This window comes from Cynoglossus semilaevis, chromosome 15 (genome assembly GCF_000523025.1).
Source record: "Cynoglossus semilaevis isolate Cse_v1.0 chromosome 15, Cse_v1.0, whole genome shotgun sequence".
NCBI lineage: Eukaryota > Metazoa > Chordata > Actinopteri > Pleuronectiformes > Cynoglossidae > Cynoglossus > Cynoglossus semilaevis.
In genome coordinates, this window is record NC_024321.1 from 3,462,313 (window position 1) to 3,482,018 (window position 19,706).

Here is a 19,706-nt window from a genome sequence, read left to right on the forward strand (position 1 = left end):
GACTTCAGAGATTAATTATACAATATACATTTTACAAGTGTAAAAATATCAACGGGTATAGAAATAAGTACGAAGTGGTTGGTATAAAAAATGTACAAACAATACACAAAAATCATCGTTTCATCCAAACATTCCTTGTAAAAAATATGACTTGAAATTTCCTTAAATATGAGAAAAGTATTTCTACTCAAATAGCGACTATTTTAACTTAACTTTATTTTATCTTAACATTTAGCTTAGAAATGATAGGCACACAGCATCGAAAGGTGTTTTGTACAAAGTCTGAGTATTTAGATTTTACAGAGTGACTCATCTCTACCAACAGAGGATCTTGGTGCGGCAGCGCTCATGCCCGCTGCGTTTGTGTGTATCTGCGGGCGGAGGATGGACGGTGTGTCTTTGGGGTGAGTTTCTTCATTTTAAATAAAATTATTTGAACTCGCGTGTGTTTAAAACATATATATTGTGACTAAAATGTTTATTTTAACAAATGTTACGATAGTTTTAGTTTTTTTTTCCTAACTCAGAACTGACGATAGCATTTGTGACTCGTTAGCCAGGGTGACGTTAGCTGCACCTATGACTACAAAACTCCTTAAGAATATTTATTTAAACAATCATCAAATGTTTCAGGGACATTTCAAAAATATTTACTGATAACCACTATATGTAAATCGGTTTGCAGAGGATAACATAAGTAGAGCCCCATATTGTGTGATGGTTAGCATTTGCTTAGAGCTAGCTAGCCTGACAACCAGAAGTACAAAATCAAAACAAAGACAAATGTAGTCTTTTTTTTTTTAAGTTTTCTAGCCAAAGAAGGAAACAAACTCTATACATTGCACGAAAGTCGCATCGACGTGCTTTTAGAAGATGTTATAAAATTAGAAATCACCCTTTCTCAGTTCGTTTGTATGGATCATTGTAATAAGAACAAATAAAAAACAGTGGAATACATAAACAGTAACAGTAAAACAGAGGCAGACCATGGTCTGTTTTTCAAGGCACACAGTCTAGATTCTCTGGAATTTGATTTCTTTAATCACTATTGGGTCGTTATAAACATTTATATTGCGTTATATCAGCTCTTTAGATCAGGGAGTATTCAATATTTGAGGTCCCTTCATTTGTCACATGTACAAGTACCTGGACATGTATTTTAGTCTTTTTTATGCATTACTACTATTTATATAAATAGTGGCGGAAATATACACAGCAGACACTTCAATTTAAATTATTATTGTCTTGGGTTATTAATGATGGTTGCTCTGTATGCGTTATTACGCACTGTATGTTTAAGAATTAGTCAATATACCTTTAAAAAAAAGTCTTATCTCTCCTATGACAACCCCAGAAGCCAAACCAGCTTCTAACACAGCCTTAAAAAAAGGCTGAGCTTTTTCCCATCATAGTTTCTCTAACTGTTGGCTCACCATCTGTCTAAACATCCAGACACTGCCTCTCATGTCTTACCAGTCTGGTGGCCTCACCAGCCTCACCACATCGAAACTGCACCACGGAGTCAGAGGAGGACATGGTGAATGGAGGAATGCTTACCTTCAACCAGACACACATGAGGAAAGCATTCCAGCTCATGAACGACCTCAGGAGGTTTGTTTCCTAAATTTCATTTTAGTTGTGAAGCTTCTTTCTTGGGTTTTCAGTGCTTGACAGTAAGAGTTAAGTCATGAACATGAACTGATTTTTTGAGCAGTCCAATATAAACACTTTTGAAGTTAATAGAAAGCCCTTGTGCAGTATTTGAAACCACTAAGTTGTTTTTGTGTTTTGCTCTTGTATCAAATCAGAACTAATGAACCACACTTAATTCAATGACATGTGAAATCTGTGTACAGGAACATGTTCTAAAATTTTATGGATTCACTTTGTCCTTGTGTGGGTTTAAGATAATGTTTTCACACGCTCATGTACGCACATCAAGTTTTTACCCCACATAATCAGACATATTTCTGTTCAAACAATGCTGATAAGACGTGTGAACGTTTTCCCTCTTTTAATCCTGACCCTTCAGTAAACAGCTGCTGTGTGACGTCCAGCTGATTGCTGGCAGAGTCCAAGTGCCAGCACACAGGGTGGTCCTGGCCTCCTGTAGCCCCTACTTCTGTGCCATGTTCACAGGTAAACAGAAGTTGCCATCTGATTTGCAGTTTTTTTGTTTAGTTTGTCAGTGTTTTCAATGACTTCTTCTCTGTCTGAAGGGGATATGAGTGAGAGCAAGGCCCAGCAGGTTGAGATCAGAGAGGTCGACGGCCTGACCCTGAGAAAACTAGTGGACTACATCTACACCGCTGAAATTGAGGTTACTGAAGACAACGTACAGGTGTGTATGTTTTTCTTAGAAGGGGACGTTTCTGTTATTGCAGCCACAACTGTGTGGACATTTGTACATATATTTAGCAGTAGTTTTAGAGGCTTTCAAGTATCAGTACTTGGATTTATCATGTGTCTAGCAAGATAAAAATATGTGATTTTTACTTCTGTCCCTTAACAAGTTAAAAATGTGATTATAACCTGATTGAAAAGACATAGAAAATAGGAGGACTTTGTCATTTTTTATGGGTTGATCTAATCATTTTTAGACTTAAAAAAGAATGTTGTTTAGATGGAAGCATCTATGAAATTGATGGGTTGAACATTTGAAACTCTGCTGTGACTGTACTGGAGACGCAGGAGCTGTTTGTTCCAGTGAAGGGCAGGAATTTGAACTAGCAAACCCCTGATTAGAGTCCACTGGCCACTGGTTGCTGTTTTCATCAGTGCTGAAGCTAAAACAAGGAGTTACAGCTACAGGAAGTCATGAAGTGATTTATTTATTTAGCCTTTTAATAGTTATTTTTACTATACAGCAGAACATTTTTTTTATCTTAAAGAGAACATACTATTTAATTGTTGTAGTGGGTCTCTCTTGGTCTCTCACATGATAAGAATTTACACCTATTGAACTAAACAAAAACTCCACATCACGTGTCTTAGAATTCTAATAATTATGTTGTCGCAGAAGTCAAGCTCATTTCATTTCTTTGTTTTTATTGTTCAAGTTCACAGAATTCAAACTGAATCCATCTGGAGAAAACATGTTATTCTTCCCGCAAAGTTCAGTAAAAGCTGGTAATGGTTGTGAGCTATTTTCTGCTGCAGGGATTTGTTTTTGTCAGTGGACTTACAGTAACTCTGGATTGTTGCATGGCTCTGCTGTGGCGTTTAATGAAAGGTTCAAGCTACAAGCTGGATACTTCCTCTCATTATTAGCACAGGAAGTGTGCATGGAGAGAGACAGGAAATCCTCCCACTGTTAGCAGCGTGCCTGCCTGATTGGCTCACTCACAAATGTGTGACGTGCATGTTTTGACCAAATGACCAGAGTCAGTATAAAGCTGACTTTACGATTGTATGTCCTCAAACTGTTTTTTCCTTTTAACATACAGTATATTCAAACATATTTTTACCCCATTATCCCTGTTTGTTACAGATGCTGTTCAGGATAATCAGCTAACATTTTAACAGACCTTTTAAACTCATTAGCCATTTTTCTGGATGGTAAAATTAACAACAACATCAACATTTTTTGTAAAACCAATCATCATAGCAATTCTATGATAACACTGCCTTGTTTGTTTCCCATTTACTGTAGTTCAAATTTACAAAATAAAGGAGACTTTTGATTTCAGAAAACCTGGAAGTAGTCATTTAGACCAGAGGTCACCAATCTTTTTGTTCAACCGACTGGTTGTAGTAAAACAATATACAATATTTCGTAGACCGGTTGTCAAGAATCTATTTAAAAACTAGACAAAACCAACTTAACAACATCACCAATATTAAGATTTATTTAGACAAGATTTTGAGTCCCAACAACTTCCCAACAACTGTAAACAAGGTTTTTTTTTTTTTTTTTTTTTTTTTTTTGGAGGCAGAAGGCTGGTCTTTTCTCTCTTCAGTTGGCCTGTCCCTCTCTTTACCAATCCCTAAGACAGGGCTTACAAACTATGTTTGTCAGAAGGCAAGAGTTTTTCTAGACAGACACCTTAGCTGCAAGACACTCCAAAATGATATAAAAATCACGTCATTGTCTAACATTATTATTTTTAGGTTATTTTGGAATCTATTTGCGGGCCAGGCCACCAGTTAATGCTCATTGCCGTAAGACCTCAGATACTTGGGACGTCTTGATTTGTTAAAACATATTTGGTGACCTCTGATTTAGACCTCAAACTTTGTGGAAATTAAGGAAACCTGTAGAATTAATATAGAGTTATTGAGGAGAGATAGATATAGATGCTACGACACACCTGTAGAATTAATATAGAGTTATTGAGGGTTATTTTTGTCTCTAGTTACTTCAGTCAAATAGATGCTACGACACACATGATCAAATTCTTTACCACCAATGCCAAACGTGAAAACATGGCCACACCTGTCCCCTCTGCAGGTCCTGTTGCCAGCAGCCAGCCTCCTCCAGCTGATGGATGTTCGTCAGGTCTGCTGCGAGTTCCTGCAGTCTCAGCTTCATCCCTCAAACTGTCTGGGCATCAGAGCCTTTGCAGACCTTCACACGTGCACACAGCTCCTCGGTCAGGCCCACGCCTACGCTGGTAAGCTTTTTGCTGTTCTCACCTCAGATCCTGAGTCATTTCTGCAGCTGTGTGTACATGATATACACATCGGTATATACGGTATGTACGGTAAGAGTTTTAATGGAGAGTTTAATTGAAGGTTGTCATCGAAGCTTTTATAAAGCTTCAAGGCGCAGGTCTTATACAGCGGGCAACACAAACGCTTGTCTGTACGAGAGCACCTGATACAAGTTACGTTTATAGTGTGCTGGATACATTTCTGTGTGCGTACAAGAATATGAGTAGGGGGCCAGTTGCCCTCAGAACCATCGCCAAATGTGAGATTATCTGCCCTAACAGAAACTCAGAAACAGGGAGTATGTGCATGAAATTGTCAAAGTCTTACAGGAAACAGAGAACAGATAATGAGCAGCATTTCTCATCAATGGCATACACACATAAGGTCAGGCTGGTCGTTTCAGTGTCTTTCCACTGACTACGTGAGTTTCAGTACAAGTCAAATGGTGGACAATAGTGCAGAATATAATTTTGTCATAACAGCAGATACTGTATGTTTAAAGTACAGACCTCACCACATAAACTGGTTCTGGGTCTCACGCTGTTTTTTTGCCATTTTTAATTAGGTTTTAAATTTATTTTACATATATGACTGTTCTCTGTATTTTGTATGACTTAGCTGAGATATTTGAACTTTGTGTTACCCCAGGCCAATAATTGAGTAATTGGACACACATTTTGAATTTTATTGTCTGATGCATGATATGAAGGAAGCTGAACTTCTGACTTAAATATATATTTTTATAACAAACTAAAAGTACCTTAGCTGATCAAATGAAAGATCAAATCATATACATAACCCTAACCCTAGCAACAGATAAAACCTAAAAAGTCTATGTGTCAATGGTGTTAATTAATTTCTAAAATGAATACGATAGAAAATTTGAATGCATTTAATTGCATGCATAGTTCAACACACTGATAATCCAACCATTTCTCCATTCATCCACTTTTTGATACTTTAATACACAGGCGACAGACACGTTCTGTGTTGCACACACAAGAAAAAGTTTTCTTTAACCAAAATACGAACACACTGTCCAGCATTTAGAGGCTTCGTCTTCAAGTGAGACGTTGACTTGTCTCAGAGCAGCTTTACCAAGCTCAGGGTGACCTTTTTTTATATAAAAAGGTCTAATTTTATCTCGACTAACCAGTATTAATTCACAGCTGTGATTCTTCAGATCTGTTTAATTTTAATTTTTATTGTTTAACACTTATTTGCCAACTTTGGAAGGATCTAGAGTGGATTATCTAGGCAGATCTACAGAATGAAAAAGTCTTGTTTTGTTGTATGTGTGTGTGTAAATGTTTCATGTTTGTGTGTTTCTGTTGGTGCCGAAAATTACGTTATTCAGTCACCACTGTTGTCATCTAACTGCCGCAGATAGAATGACCTGAAAAGAACCACACATTTTTACTCGTGCGAGGGGGAGCAGAGAGACCAACAGCTTCGCAGAGTTGGCTCACCTAAGTCCCAAAGTGTATGAGGACTGCAGCTCCTTTTATTGAGAAAGTTTCACAAGTACTGGGCAGTTGTTTTTTTGGTTAAGTTTTACTCCCAAGTCAAAGTTCATCCGATTCCCATACTTGATGAGAAACAGACCTCATCCTTTATATTTACCTACATAGTAAAAAACCTTTTAGGGGTACCTACTCCTGTCAAGAAGATCATTATTAAACACACTTAGATAACAGTTTATGGTTCACCACACTTTGGTTGAACACACTTTGGTAACTAACTATAAATTCTATTTACATTTCCCTCCTGTTTATCAAAGTTAACACATCACAATGTCATTTCAAACAGATTTTCAACATTGGAATCATACATGAGTGTCAACAGTCTTCACGTCATCATAAGGACCACTGTGGTCTGGGTCTTGTCCTGTTAGTCTTTGATAGTCAGTTTCAAACATATATGCTCCAACTACTTTCTCAAGGACTCGTTCTGCCATGTTTCTTAGAAAAGGTATACAACAACACCCACAGAAAGCAAACAGTGCAATCACAATAATCAATGTGGTGAATGTAGAGATTATTATTGTTTTCCATTTTCCAAACGTTTTATTTAACCAATCGCCTATTGGATTTTCAATTCCAGACTGGGAATGCATAATTTCAGAGTAGGCTTTAAGTTTTGTCAGGGTTCTAGTCAAATCACCATTTGGAGAAGTATGAACAGGTATGACTGTACAACATTTTTCACCAAACATAGAACACACACCACCTCTTTCAGCCAGCAGCATATCCAAAGCCATTCGATTTTGGAATGCTGTTGCTGTTGTTGCATCTAATTGTTGAGAGAATAGAGTTATTGCAATGGTGAAATTGAATAGTCTTAACTGATTATAATGAACCTAATTAATTCGGTCCACATTCTTATTTGGAGTTATTGGGAATATTGCAGAAATGATTGGGAGATTTTTGAATCCAGTAGCCACTTGATCTGCTAGTTTATATTCATCTGGAACACCTCGGGGTACACCTATTGCATCAATATAAGTTGGGTTAGGAGTGGATAGATACTGGTCAACAACACTGCGTTTACGGCGTGTGTCGGATTTTGTATTTCCCAATGTGACTATGTGTACAGGGTAAATTAAAGTCACACATACACATGTACCCTTCCAGTTTTCAGGTAGGTAACCTCTCAAATTGTCAGACCCACAAAACCACCATACATCAGTTCTCTGTAATCTCTTTGTTGTGGTTAATTTCCAATTGATGGTGTTGGTGGTAGTACATAGAGTATTAATTATATTACCCACATCCTTGCAATTTTCGTCCCCAGAGGTGCTACAGTTTCGAACAAAACAGACATATTTACCAGTTCTTGGTGGAGTAAACACAGGGGGCTGTACAAACATTTTCAGTACTGGATATATTGCGTCATAACTGCCACATCCCTTATTTTGCAAAATTAATGAATTATCAATGCTAGACAACCATTCAGCACAAGATTCATTACCATAAATGGCAGGTGCTGTTCGTAATACAGGTCTAGAATCCAAACATACCAAACAGTCGTTGTTTTGTCCTTTGGCTGCCTGCTGTGCAGCTTGCAACCACAAATTTTCCTTCACCTGCGCACCTGTGGCTAAGAAAATAAATTCATCATCATCCAGCTTGGTTATGTCGGTTACAGTTATTTTCCCTACTGCAGCTCGTCCCACAGATGTATATGGAGTGGTGTCGTTCGGAATCAAAAGATCCCGGCAAATTTGCATATCGCCAAAATGATCATAACCACTACTGTATCCATAGATTCGTAGGAGAATGCATTCTGTCCTATTTTTTTGACCCGTCATATTCACAGTCATTACTATGCCATCTGTTACTCTTGTCATAATCAATCATTTTGACCATTTTATTGCTTCTGTCGTTTTTGGATTTGGTTTCCAATCATTGCTAGTATACGCTGCAGTATTTTCCCAACCATTATTTCTTTGTCCAATCATAGCATAATAATGCCATCGCTTACAGTCATAGCCTTTATCTTGTAGAGATCGACCATGGTATTTGATGTTGCTTAAAGACAACTTGAATGAAAAGGTCCTATTGACTGGTACACATACTGTACCTGTGTCATTGACACATGACTGGTACCGTTAGCACATTGTTGGCCTGGTATTACCGTCAATGCACCAGTATTTCTCTTTTCCCGTTTCACAAGTTCTTTGCTTGTTTACACCTACATCTAGGCCTCTCACCATATAGTCATTGTCAAACATGTCATGGTCTGTGACAGATCTTATTCTGTGCTCCATGCTGTTTTCAACCAGTTTAGCTGCACCAATTAGCATATCAGAAGTATATGTTGCACCCTTCCATGTTGGAGATGTCAACTTTATGGCCTGTTGTTGGTGCCGAAAATTACGTTATTCAGTCACCACTGTTGTCATCTAACTGCCGCAGATAGAATGACCTGAAAAGAACCACACCTGACAACGTTGTACTTTTTACTCGCTGCTAGGGGGAGCAGAGAGACCAACAGCTTCGCAGAGTTGGCTCACCTAAGTCTCAAAGTGTATGAGGACTACAGCTCCTTTTATTGAGAAAGTTTCACAAGTACTGGGCAGTTGTTTTTTTCTTTGAGTTTTACTCCCAGGGCAAAGGTCATCTGATCCCCATACTTGATGATAAACAGACCTCATCCTTTATTTACCTGCATAGTAAAAATCCTTTTAGGGGTATCTACTCCTGTCCAGCAGACCATTATTTACCACACTTAGATAGATAACAGTTTATGGTTCACCACACTTTGGTTTAACACACTTTGGTAACTAACTATAAATTCTATTTACATTTCCCTCCTGTTTGTCAAAGTTAACACATCACAAGTTCATCATCACAATATCATTTCAAACAGATTTTCAACATTGGAATCTTACATGAGTGTCAACAATCTTCACGTCATCATAAGGACCATTGTGGTCTGGGTCTTAGCCTGTTAGTCTTTGATAGTCAGTTTCAAACAAGTATGCTCCAACTGCTTTCTCAAGGACTCGTTCTGCCATGTTTCTTAGAAAAGGTATACAACAACAAGTGTTGATACTACAATTCGATACGTTGATCCTCAGGCCATCACTGAGTACGTCTGCCGCTCCCCTAAACTGATGGGATGTGCTTAACTCTTTACTGACGCAGCCGATGCCTTGAGACGAGTAAGTCTATCCTACTTACTCCTCTTTGTAGTCAGACTTCCCCATACCAGGACAGGAAGACAGATCGTCCAAGTCTCGTACTTTGCAGTGGCTCAGGTGGATCCAGACGTTCCTTTCTGCAACCTTCACTGCAGTTGGCGTTGTTAGTATCACTTGGTATGGACCCTCCCACCTGGGGCTCGACCAGCACTTTCTCTTTATGGCCTTCACAAACACCCAGTCACCAGGCTTCACTGGTCTCATCTCCTGTGGAAGAGAAATTGTCGGACAGCAATTTGTTCTTTGCACTTCTTTCTGTGTTAACATTTGCTGCATATAGTCTGCTAATGTCCAGACTGAATCTGGGCCATCTTTTTCCTTTAGGTCCAAGTCTGGAATGCGGAAGTTTCTTCCATACAACATTTCAAATGGCGTCAAATTAGTACCTTCTGCTGGTAATATGTGCATATTTAGTTGTACTAAATCTACACACTCTGTCCATGTCCTTTTTGTTTCACGCATTGCCTTTATTAGCTTATTTTTTACAGTTCCATTAGTTCTTTCCACTAGTCCGGCTGACTGTGGATGATATACTGTGTGTCTTTTGAGATCTATTTTCAAATTATCTCCTACTCTGTCTATGATCTGATTCACAAAATGTGTTCCGTTATCACTTCTGATGATCTCTGGAACACCAAAAGTTGGTATTATTCGTTTACATATGGCTTTTGCCACAGTAATAGCATCTGGTGTCTTACATGGAAACAATTCAACCCATTTTGTTAAAGTGTTTACCAAACAGTATTCATATCCTGTATCCTTGTTCAATTGTATGAAATCCATGTGAATAACCTGAAATGGATATTCAGGAACTGGAAATTTCCCCCTTCTTGTTCGCACCTGGCCTTGTACATTATTCTTAATGCAAATCAACACTGTCTACAAAACTTTTTAGAAAATAAATTGAATCCTTTTGTATTAAATTGCTTATCTACTAATGATACCATCCCTCCTGTTGACACATGGCACGGCCCATGTGTCATAACTGCAGCCCATTTGAATAATGATTTAGGTAACCATGCTTTTCCATTTGTCCCTATAAAAATGCCATTCTCTAATTTTGTTCCTTGGGCCATCCAATAACGCTTTTCAGTATTAGATGCCTATTCTTGTCGTGTATTCAATACTTCCTGTGTGTCGCATGTATCAGTATCTTGTGTTAATGTCTGTCCTTCGTCTGTGTTTTGCTAAGATTCTCTTTAGGAGTGACAAGAATGGACAGGATCAGGAATGAGGTCATTAGAGGGACAACACAGACAGGAAGGTTTGGAGGAAAAGCTAGAGAAGCCAGATTGAGATGGTTTGTGCAGAGGAGGGACAGTAGATACATTGGTAGAAGAATGTTAGAGATGGAGCTACCAGGTAGGAGAAAGAGAGGAAGACCAAAGAGGAGATATATGGATGCAGTGAGGGAGGACATGCAGATAGTTAGAGTCAGAGTAGGAGATGCAGAGAACAGGGAGAGATGGAAATCAATGATTTGCTGTGGCAACCCCTGAAAAAAAAGGGACAAAGCCGAAAGAAAAAGAAGAGGTTTTATTTGATTGGGGTAATCCCTTTGTGTCTCTTATTACCGTTCGCTCTGCCCCAGTGTCACATAAAAATAACATTGGTTTGCCATTTACCATAAGGGTCATTTCTGGGCGTCGTGATGCATCAACATTTTCTAATGTTTTTTTATTCCTGGCAGCAGACCCATTGCCAGAGCATTTTTAAGCTGCTGCTGGAAAGGTCCTGCTTGATCTCCGTCATTTCGCATACCACTGTGTTGTTTAAACACTGTCTCCAAACGTATGGAGTAATCATCTACCAATTCTCCCTCTTTTTGTTTGCATGCTGCAATTTTAGTAAAATCTGCTCGTGCTGTAAAAAGAGCACGCATTCTTTCAAATAAGGGCACTAAAGTTAGTGTCACTCGATTGAACGGGACAGTTTGTCTCTCTCCCTGAACCTGTTCAGTAGGGCTCCAGTCACCTCTAATTCTAGCCCACTGAGTTTGTAAAACATGCATTAACACTTGCTGGACTTCTGCTCCGTCTAGACGATAGGAAGCAATCAGCCCTTGCAATCCTGTAATACACTCTTCAACATCTTCTTTTGGCTGCACGATGTGTTCGCAAGCATTTTTAACATCGCTCATTTTCCATGTTCTATACATATACACGGTCTGCCCAGTTCCATCAGGTAAAGCTATCATTGGAAATGCTTCAATTTTTGACTCATCATCCTCCTCCTCTGATTCTGTATTAATATTTCTCAATTTTTTCCATTTTTCCAGATTGCTCCGCAAAACCATACTATGATCCCCTTCTTTTTGTTTCTTTTGTTTCTTTTTAGTAGGGTAAAATGGTTCCTGATTGTCAAACTGATTTGTATTTTCTTTGGGTAAATTTGGATACAACTGACTAGTTTGTGGAGGCTGTCTAAATATGGGGGTGGATTTATTACTGGGACCCCTCCTACAGCCTGTGGTATGTGACTCTGTTCCATATGTGACTGCACTTCTGCTGCAGGCTGAGTGCGTCGCATAGGAACATAATCATCATCTTTTTGCCAATTAAATGCTTCTTCAATTTCGTGTTTCTTTTTGTTAGCACCTTCTAGTCTTTTCTTTGCTTGTTCCAACCACTTTTTTGCCATCACTTGTTCATCACTTTCCTCCTTCCTTCCTTTTACTCTCACCTTTAGAGTTAATTTGAAGACTAAATCTTCACATGATTTTACTTGTAATCTTCCTTCAAACTTATACTTCTTTTTCCATTTAGTTAAATATTTTGCTGACCCCCGGATGATATCTATCCATGAATTTACCATCCCCTTCTAATTCTTCCTCTTTCTTCCCCCCACAGTTATAACTACGACAATTTCCCATTGTCTATATGAACTATACAGTTAGTGAGAGAACAAGTATAGGAAGAATGCCTCTATCGGGCTTCAGTGGGTTCAACTGTGACAAGCTTCTACGGCCAGTATAAAACTGGATGCGGTCACAGTCGATCTGCTTGTAGCCTCAAAGACGTGTTTTTATCCACAGAGGGTCGGAAGTTTTTGTTACTTGTGCTGTAATTTAAGTTATTTCGTAAATATTTAATTCTTTATGTACGTTATGTTTATCTGATTGAATGCACGTTAAAAAATAAATGTTACTCAGTACTTGAGTGTTTTTTTCACTATGTGCTTTTTTACTCTTTCTCAAATAATTATTTGGATGACTACTTTTTACTTCCACTTGAGTTAATTATTATTCTGAAGTAACAGTATGTTGGTGCCGAAAATTATTTGTCACCACTGTTGTCATCTAACTGCCGCAGATAGAATGACCTGAAAAGAACCACACATTTTTACTCGTGCGAGGGGGAGCAGAGAGACCAACAGCTTCGCAGAGTTGGCTCACCTAAGTCCCAAAGTGTATGAGGACTGCAGCTCCTTTTATTGAGAAAGTTTCACAAGTACTGGGCAGTTGTTTTTTTGGTTAAGTTTTACTCCCAAGTCAAAGTTCATCCGATTCCCATACTTGATGAGAAACAGACCTCATCCTTTATATTTACCTACAAAACCTTTTAGGGGTACCTACTCCTGTCAAGAAGATCATTATTTAACACACTTAGATAACAGTTTATGGTTCACCACACTTTGGTTGAACACACTTTGGTAACTAACTATAAATTCTATTTACACTTTCAGAGCAGCATTTCACTGAGGTGGTGCAGGGGGAGGAGTTTCTCAGTCTGAGTCTGCAGCAGGTGTGCAGCCTCATCTCCAGTGACAAACTCACCGTCTCCACAGAGGAAAAGGTCAACACACACACACAGATCAAAGTCAGACTGTTTCCATGTGGGTAGAATTTTCTTTTCCTTAATGACTTTCCTGGAACATACTAGAAACATTAGAAAAAACACAGTCATACAGGATCAACAGCATGTTTTGAATTAAATTTACAAATGAATTTTTGTTCTAAAGTAACAAAATAATAACTGAGGGGGAAACAATCAGAACAACTGTCTTCAACAAAGACCAGTGTCTCAGCTGGTCATTGGGATTATTATAACATGACTGTGCTTTTCAGTTTAATCTAAGAAAATAATATATTTAAAACACAAACCAGACGAACCCATTTGAATTCCAGGTAACCCCATCTCGGGTCTGGACTCCAATGTTGATAAAACATTGTCATAACCTAGTGTAACTGAACTGAGCTGGGCCAACGGAACAGCACAGATATCCCTACTGTTAGATTAGTATTTATTTATTTTTTCTACTTTTTCATGAAGTTGCAATGCTAAAAAAACATTCACATAAAAGGTTATATTTGTTAAGAGATTAAACCAGCTGCTGATGATAAAAAGTACCTTGATAATGAAGAACTTTCACACATGTGATAATAGTATGTGCAAAATGGACACTCTTCACTCAGACTTTTAACAAATGTTAAATCTTTATTTTAGTTGGGCATTCAAAAAAACTATTTTTATGTATTATGCTATAATCTATAGTTCAGGTTGTACTCCAGCCTAGTCTGTAGATAGCTGATGTTGGCTGCAGTGCCCCTTGCAGCCCCGAAAGGGAATAAGCAGTAGATATTGGCGGGATCGATCTTAGTGCTACTAGTGTCCACAGGATTATGAAGATTGTGTGCTTCAAGAGAATAGATGAAGAATTGTATCAAATGATGATATTGATAATGGGATTGTATTTGTGTTTATTAAAGTCTGATCTTTATTTCTATGTGTTCTGTATAATTACATACCATCTGATCTGACCTCTGTTGTTTTGCTGCTCTCAGGTATTTGAAGCTATGATTTCGTGGATAAAGCACGACAAACCAACACGTCTGGAGTACATGCCTAAACTGATGGAGCATGTCAGATTACCACTGTTGTCCAGGGATTATCTGGTGCAGGTAAAATGACCTCTCTTTGTCTAGTCCAGAAAATATGACCAACGCAGGTTTTCATCTGTCACTAGGCATTAAATGTTTATAATTGCGGAGAAACTTATAAAGTAATAGTGGACATTTCAACACGACAACAGTTGTCCTCTGCATCTGACCCATTTTTAAAACTGAAGCTGTGAGCAACACTTTGCATTGTTACTTGCTGCTTGCTCAACATACAACATCCCAAATTCAATGGAAATTCTCCGATCACAAGCCTGATTCTTTAACACGGCGGTTTCCAAACTTTTTGGCCGCACACCCCCTTTTTATATCCAAATCAGGTTGACTCACCCCCAATTCTGCACACCTTCAGGGGGGAAAAACGCAACAAGCTTTCTTATAAAGGCAGCATGTGTATTTATGCTCAAATGAACACACAAAACAAACATAACACACACACCTATATATAGCCTTCATTTATTTATTAATTAAAATGTTAGCTTTTCATTTTAAAAGAGTGAAGAAAAAGTGTTAATCTTTAATTGTGTGGAAAAATCCCACATAAAAAACAATTCAAACAGCCATCACATTTTTTTATATCTCGCGCACCCCCTAGTGGCCCACCCCACTTTGAGAATCCTTGCTCCAAATTTTAGGCTTGTATATTTTTTTGTATTAAGGCAAATATAGAGAACCAGAAGCTCATTCTAAATATTATTACGTTTTTTTCTGCCCACCCTGGGCAGTTAAGATTTGATGAACAAATCAATCCCTGGAAGTTGGGGGTGCCTTACTGGTATCAAGCCGTCTGCCCTAGATGATAGATAGAAAGTGAGGTACAATCTGTACCTTAATGTTATTGAGAATGAGCAGCTGTTCTCTGCATATGCTTTAATAACATAAAAAACAAAATGTTTACACAAAAAGGGCGTCTGGTTCATAAATGCAACTGCCTAAAACACGGTCATTGCTTTTGATAAATAAATCCAGCCTGGAGCTGAAAAGGTTTATTTGAAAGCAACTCATACCTTCACAGACAGTCCTGCCCAGACCCACACCTCCTGGTAAAACAGCAAACTTCTAATCTTTGTCCCTAGAAAGGCCGTGCTCAGTGGAGAGTGACACAGCACTTGTGTTTGTGTAAACAGCAGACAGTCACCCTAGTGCCAAGCTGAATGATTTAACAGATGCAGTGTTTGGTAAATAAAGTTAAGTCATGGCTGGGTGGTGAACCTGGTTTCAGATCGTGGAAGAAGAGGCTCTGATAAAAAACAACAACACCTGCAAAGATTTTCTCATTGAGGCAATGAAGTATCACCTGCTGCCAGCGGACCAGAGGCACCTCATCAAGACGGACCGCACTAGACCTAGGACTCCGGTCAGCATCCCCAAGGTGCAGACATCAACTAGTACTGTTAAATGCACCAGTTCACTTTAAATACAACTGTCTGCTAATGTATTCCTGTGTTTCCACATTCTTGTCTATGGCATGCAGGTGATGATCGTAGTGGGCGGTCAGGCCCCGAAGGCCATTCGTAGTGTGGAGTGTTACGACTTCCAGGAAGATCGCTGGTACCAGGTGGCAGACCTTCCCTCAAGACGCTGCCGGGCAGGTCAGCGTGAGAAAAATAGAATAAAATGACATTGGTAGAACATCTCCTATGTTACATTAAAAACAACATATTAGAGATATTATTGCACATAAATTAGAACAAACACATTGTGGCCTTTTCAAAATCAAAATTGCTTAAATCAGGGAAGGCCTTGTCCATTGTCCTCAACAATTGTTATCCATGTACAGTTCCTCCAAATCCATTTGGCATTTGTGTCAGTCAGTTTGACTGCCCTGGTCTGTCTCCCAGGTGTTGTGTCCATGGCCAGTCGCGTGTACGCAGTCGGAGGCTTCAACAGTTCACTGCGGGAGCGGACGGTGGATGTATACGACGGTGCTAGTGACCAGTGGAGTGCCGTGGCCAGCATGCAGGAGAGACGCAGCACATTGGGAGCTGCTGTGTTAGGGGATTTACTGTACGCTGTGGGGGGCTTTAATGGAAGCATAGGTACAGACTATAACACACACACTGGTATGTTTCAAGGGTGTAGTAGAGGAATACACTCCAAATGAAACTGAAATGGGCAGTATAAGTGGGTTAAAAGACGTTGGGTTTATAGTGATGTGACATGGGAACTAGTTCACTAACTTGTCTCTTCTTTGTCCCTGTCGCCGTCTTGTTTAGGTTTGTCCACAGTTGAAGCCTACAACTATAAAACCAATGAGTGGCTGTATGTGGCCTCCATGAACACCCGACGTAGCAGTGTGGGTGTGGGTGTAGTTGATGGTAAGACTGCACTGGTAGTGACTTGCTTTTTCTCATGAGCTTCTATAGTGAGAGTTTCACATCTGTCTGTGTGTGTGTGTGTAGGTAAGTTGTATGCAGTTGGAGGCTACGATGGATCCTCTCGTCAGTGTCTGAGTACAGTGGAAGAATATGACCCTGTCACTGACCAGTGGTGCTATGTAGCTGACATGAGCACAAGACGCAGTGGAGCAGGTGCGCGCACACACACAAAACACTGCTATTTTTTAAACATTTTTGCAGTATCCTATAATAGTAATGGCCTTATGAGTGGGTAACACTGCCACCCAGTGGACAGAGATTGGAACGTTGGTTGGAAGGTTCAGAAAAAAGTAATAAAAAATAAGTTTCTCAAAAATAAATAAAAATGCACACATTTTCCGTAAAATATGTAGCTATGTTTTTTTATGTGGTTAGATTTAAGAAAACAATGCTTTTTTGGCATGTCCACCAGTGATCACAGTGACATACTATAGTGATAAGTTCCCAAAACAGCATTAAAAAACAAAAGTTTCTCAAAAATAAGTCAAAATGCACTAATTTGCTTTAAAATACATAGCTATGTCCTTTTTTATAGTCAAACTATGTAAGAAATATACTTTTTTTGGCATGTCAACCATTGAGCAGAGTAACATACCATTTTGTCCGTCTGTCACACACACTGTTTCTTTGATATTGATATGCAGGTGTAGGTGTGTTGGGTGGTCAGCTGTATGCAGCAGGAGGTCACGATGGTCCTCTGGTCAGGAAGAGTGTCGAAGTTTATGATCCACAGACCCACTCCTGGAGGCTGGTCTGTGACATGAACATGTGCAGGAGGAATGCAGGTGAGAAAATATTTTGCACCAGCGTCACACACTCTAGTATGAGAGTACACATTCTTTACTTTACAGTAAAACATTTGATCCATGCCCGTCCCTCCTGCAGGTGTCTGCTCTACAGTAAAACATTTGATCCATGCCCGTGCAGGTGACTGCTGCATTAATGGACTGCTGTATGTTATTGGAGGAGACGACGGCTCCTGTAACCTGTCGTCTGTAGAGTTTTATAATCCCGCCACGGACAAGTGGAGTCTGATTCCTACAAACATGAGCAACGGAAGAAGCTACGCAGGTATATTTACTGTACATTGGTGGATGGAGGTGAAACCTTGAAAGTGTGCTTGAATTTTAATGTCAATTTTTGAGTTTTAAATTCCTTATTTTGATATTTTTCTATACCTGGCAAGTCACTACCTTGGATGACTACTTGTTAACTAATTTTGATAGTTGTGTTTGCACCAAGAACTCCATCAGAGCGGTTTCATGCTGGGTTTGAAAAAGTTAAATAACACAAGACATTCAAGCCCCTCATATTTTCATAATATCATTTTAAGTGAACGTGTAACCACTTCATGAACGTTCTTGTTTATACTTTAGTTTATACTTTTGTATGAGCAAGAATGATGAACCTCATCTGTGGTAAATAAAATGTTCTTATCAGTGTAGCTTCTGCTGAAGCCAATTATTTTCCTCTGTCCGTGTCTCTATTTTCTCCCACAGGTGTTGCAGTGATTGACAAACCGTTATGACAACAGGCGTCCGGTCACTTTCACAAAGTGACTCACGATGTTGCCTGAGAAGAAACTCTTGTGACAAACTCACAGGTGGACCTGGACGAAGATCAGGACAGTCAACCCGTGGACTGGAATCTTCTGTCAGGATAAAAACTCTTCTGTTGCACTGGATTCTAGAAGCAATAGCCACAAGGAAGAAGAGTGAGATTGGACTGAGTTTTCTTTTTCACATGCCAAGCACAAAAACAGCTGTATCAGCTGGAGTAAAGACCCAAAACAGGTGAGGACTTTATTTTACTGTAGGGTGAAGGACCTAACATGGTTTCTGTTGCCACAGCGACCATACTTAAGAAAGACAAACGCACACTGGGCTCACACAGGGTTGAATGAGTTTTATTTAAATCTTAGCACAACATGAAGCCACATCCTAGAAACAGGAGACTTGTTACTGTCCGTGCAGTTCAAGGACAGGGATCATGGCCACAGTTGTCTCAGAGCATGAGTCTGAGAAAATGAAGTGAGGTGATTCTTTGTCTGTGCCGACTGTCAGCAGCTGCATGACCATTTAGAGCTTGTTACATTTCAGTTCAAACTCATATTTAATGTTTTTCAGATTGTCTTCAGAGGGATTCAGAACCTCAGACCAACAGAGCAGGTTTTTACAGGTCAGAAATAATCAGAATTAGCAAAAGTATCATTGGGTTGATAAACAAATAATTCATACAAATAATATCCATACTGTAAATGATATGGTCCATTAAAAAAAATATTTTCTTTTTTTGTGCTTCAAAAACTTTAAAACTTTTGACCCTTGACCCTGTTTGAAAGCACTCTTATTGTACACTCCAATTCGTGGTGCGCTGCCTACATTGTGCTCGGGAGAGACGGACCCCATAACTGACCAGAGGTGTGAATGTTGTTAGCCAAACCAAGTGCAGGGCATTGGATGCACAGTGCACCGATAATGTGCAGCTGCGTGTGAACCACCTTACCTGACCCACGGGGCAGTGGGCTTCATTTTGTGACTGCCACGAATTAAGACACCGCCCTAATGAGGACACTACTGATGCACTCAACACTTGCACTGACCAATAGTGACCGGCTGGCCGGGCTGGAAGTCTGCTGGTCTCTCTGACTGAACTGGATCGATGCTGTGCCGACGTCACATTTACTCAGATTTTAACACTTTGAAAAAAGCCTAGTGCCAGGATCACATTTGTGTGTTTTTTATATGACATGCATACAAAGTGACGTGATCTAATATTTCTGCTCATGTCAAGTGTCAAAATGCACTGTATAAAATTCAGCTGTATATTGTATAAGATGCAGGTTAAAGACTTTTTTATTTATTGTTTTGGTCCAGTTTATTCTATAAAATGTATTCCTTGTCTCCTGCCTCCTGGTGCATTCACTCAAGACTACGAGCGATCAGAGGTCTCACTGCCTCCTGGTGCATTCACTCAAGACTACGAGCCAAGGTCCAAGTGGAGTGACCCCCTGTCCCGCTTTACAGTGTATTGCACAGCAATGTTAGCCTTTGTCCCGGGTCACACATTGAAC

At 39.4% G+C, this 19,706-nt stretch overlaps 1 protein-coding gene across 5 annotated transcripts in view; it reads left to right on the plus strand.

Annotated features, from left to right (window-relative positions):
• The first annotated feature begins 290 nt into the window (after positions 1-290).
• Positions 291-19,706, plus strand: part of klhl3 (kelch-like family member 3) — a 20,276-nt gene continuing 860 nt past the window's right edge. For 2 of the 5 annotated variants that reach the window (XR_003052038.1, XR_003052040.1), the window contains exons 1-15: positions 291-404; positions 1,453-1,611; positions 2,033-2,139; positions 2,220-2,341; positions 4,451-4,613; positions 13,043-13,152; positions 14,142-14,258; positions 15,478-15,627; positions 15,730-15,847; positions 16,097-16,294; positions 16,472-16,573; positions 16,658-16,786; positions 17,278-17,418; positions 17,561-17,704; positions 18,133-18,426. Coding sequence is in view for 2 of the 5 variants with exons in the window: in XM_017039503.2 (XP_016894992.1) it covers positions 349-404; positions 1,453-1,611; positions 2,033-2,139; positions 2,220-2,341; positions 4,451-4,613; positions 13,043-13,152; positions 14,142-14,258; positions 15,478-15,627; positions 15,730-15,847; positions 16,097-16,294; positions 16,472-16,573; positions 16,658-16,786; positions 17,278-17,418; positions 17,561-17,704; positions 18,133-18,161 (1,845 nt within the window). In the remaining 3 variants the exon portion in view is untranslated. Of the gene's footprint in view, positions 405-1,452; positions 1,612-2,032; positions 2,140-2,219; positions 2,342-4,450; positions 4,614-13,042; positions 13,153-14,141; positions 14,259-15,477; positions 15,628-15,729; positions 15,848-16,096; positions 16,295-16,471; positions 16,574-16,657; positions 16,787-17,277; positions 17,419-17,560; positions 17,705-18,132; positions 19,536-19,706 lie in introns of those variants that run through there. The other 3 variants (XR_003052039.1, XM_017039503.2, XM_008326550.3) reach the window with 3 other exon arrangements.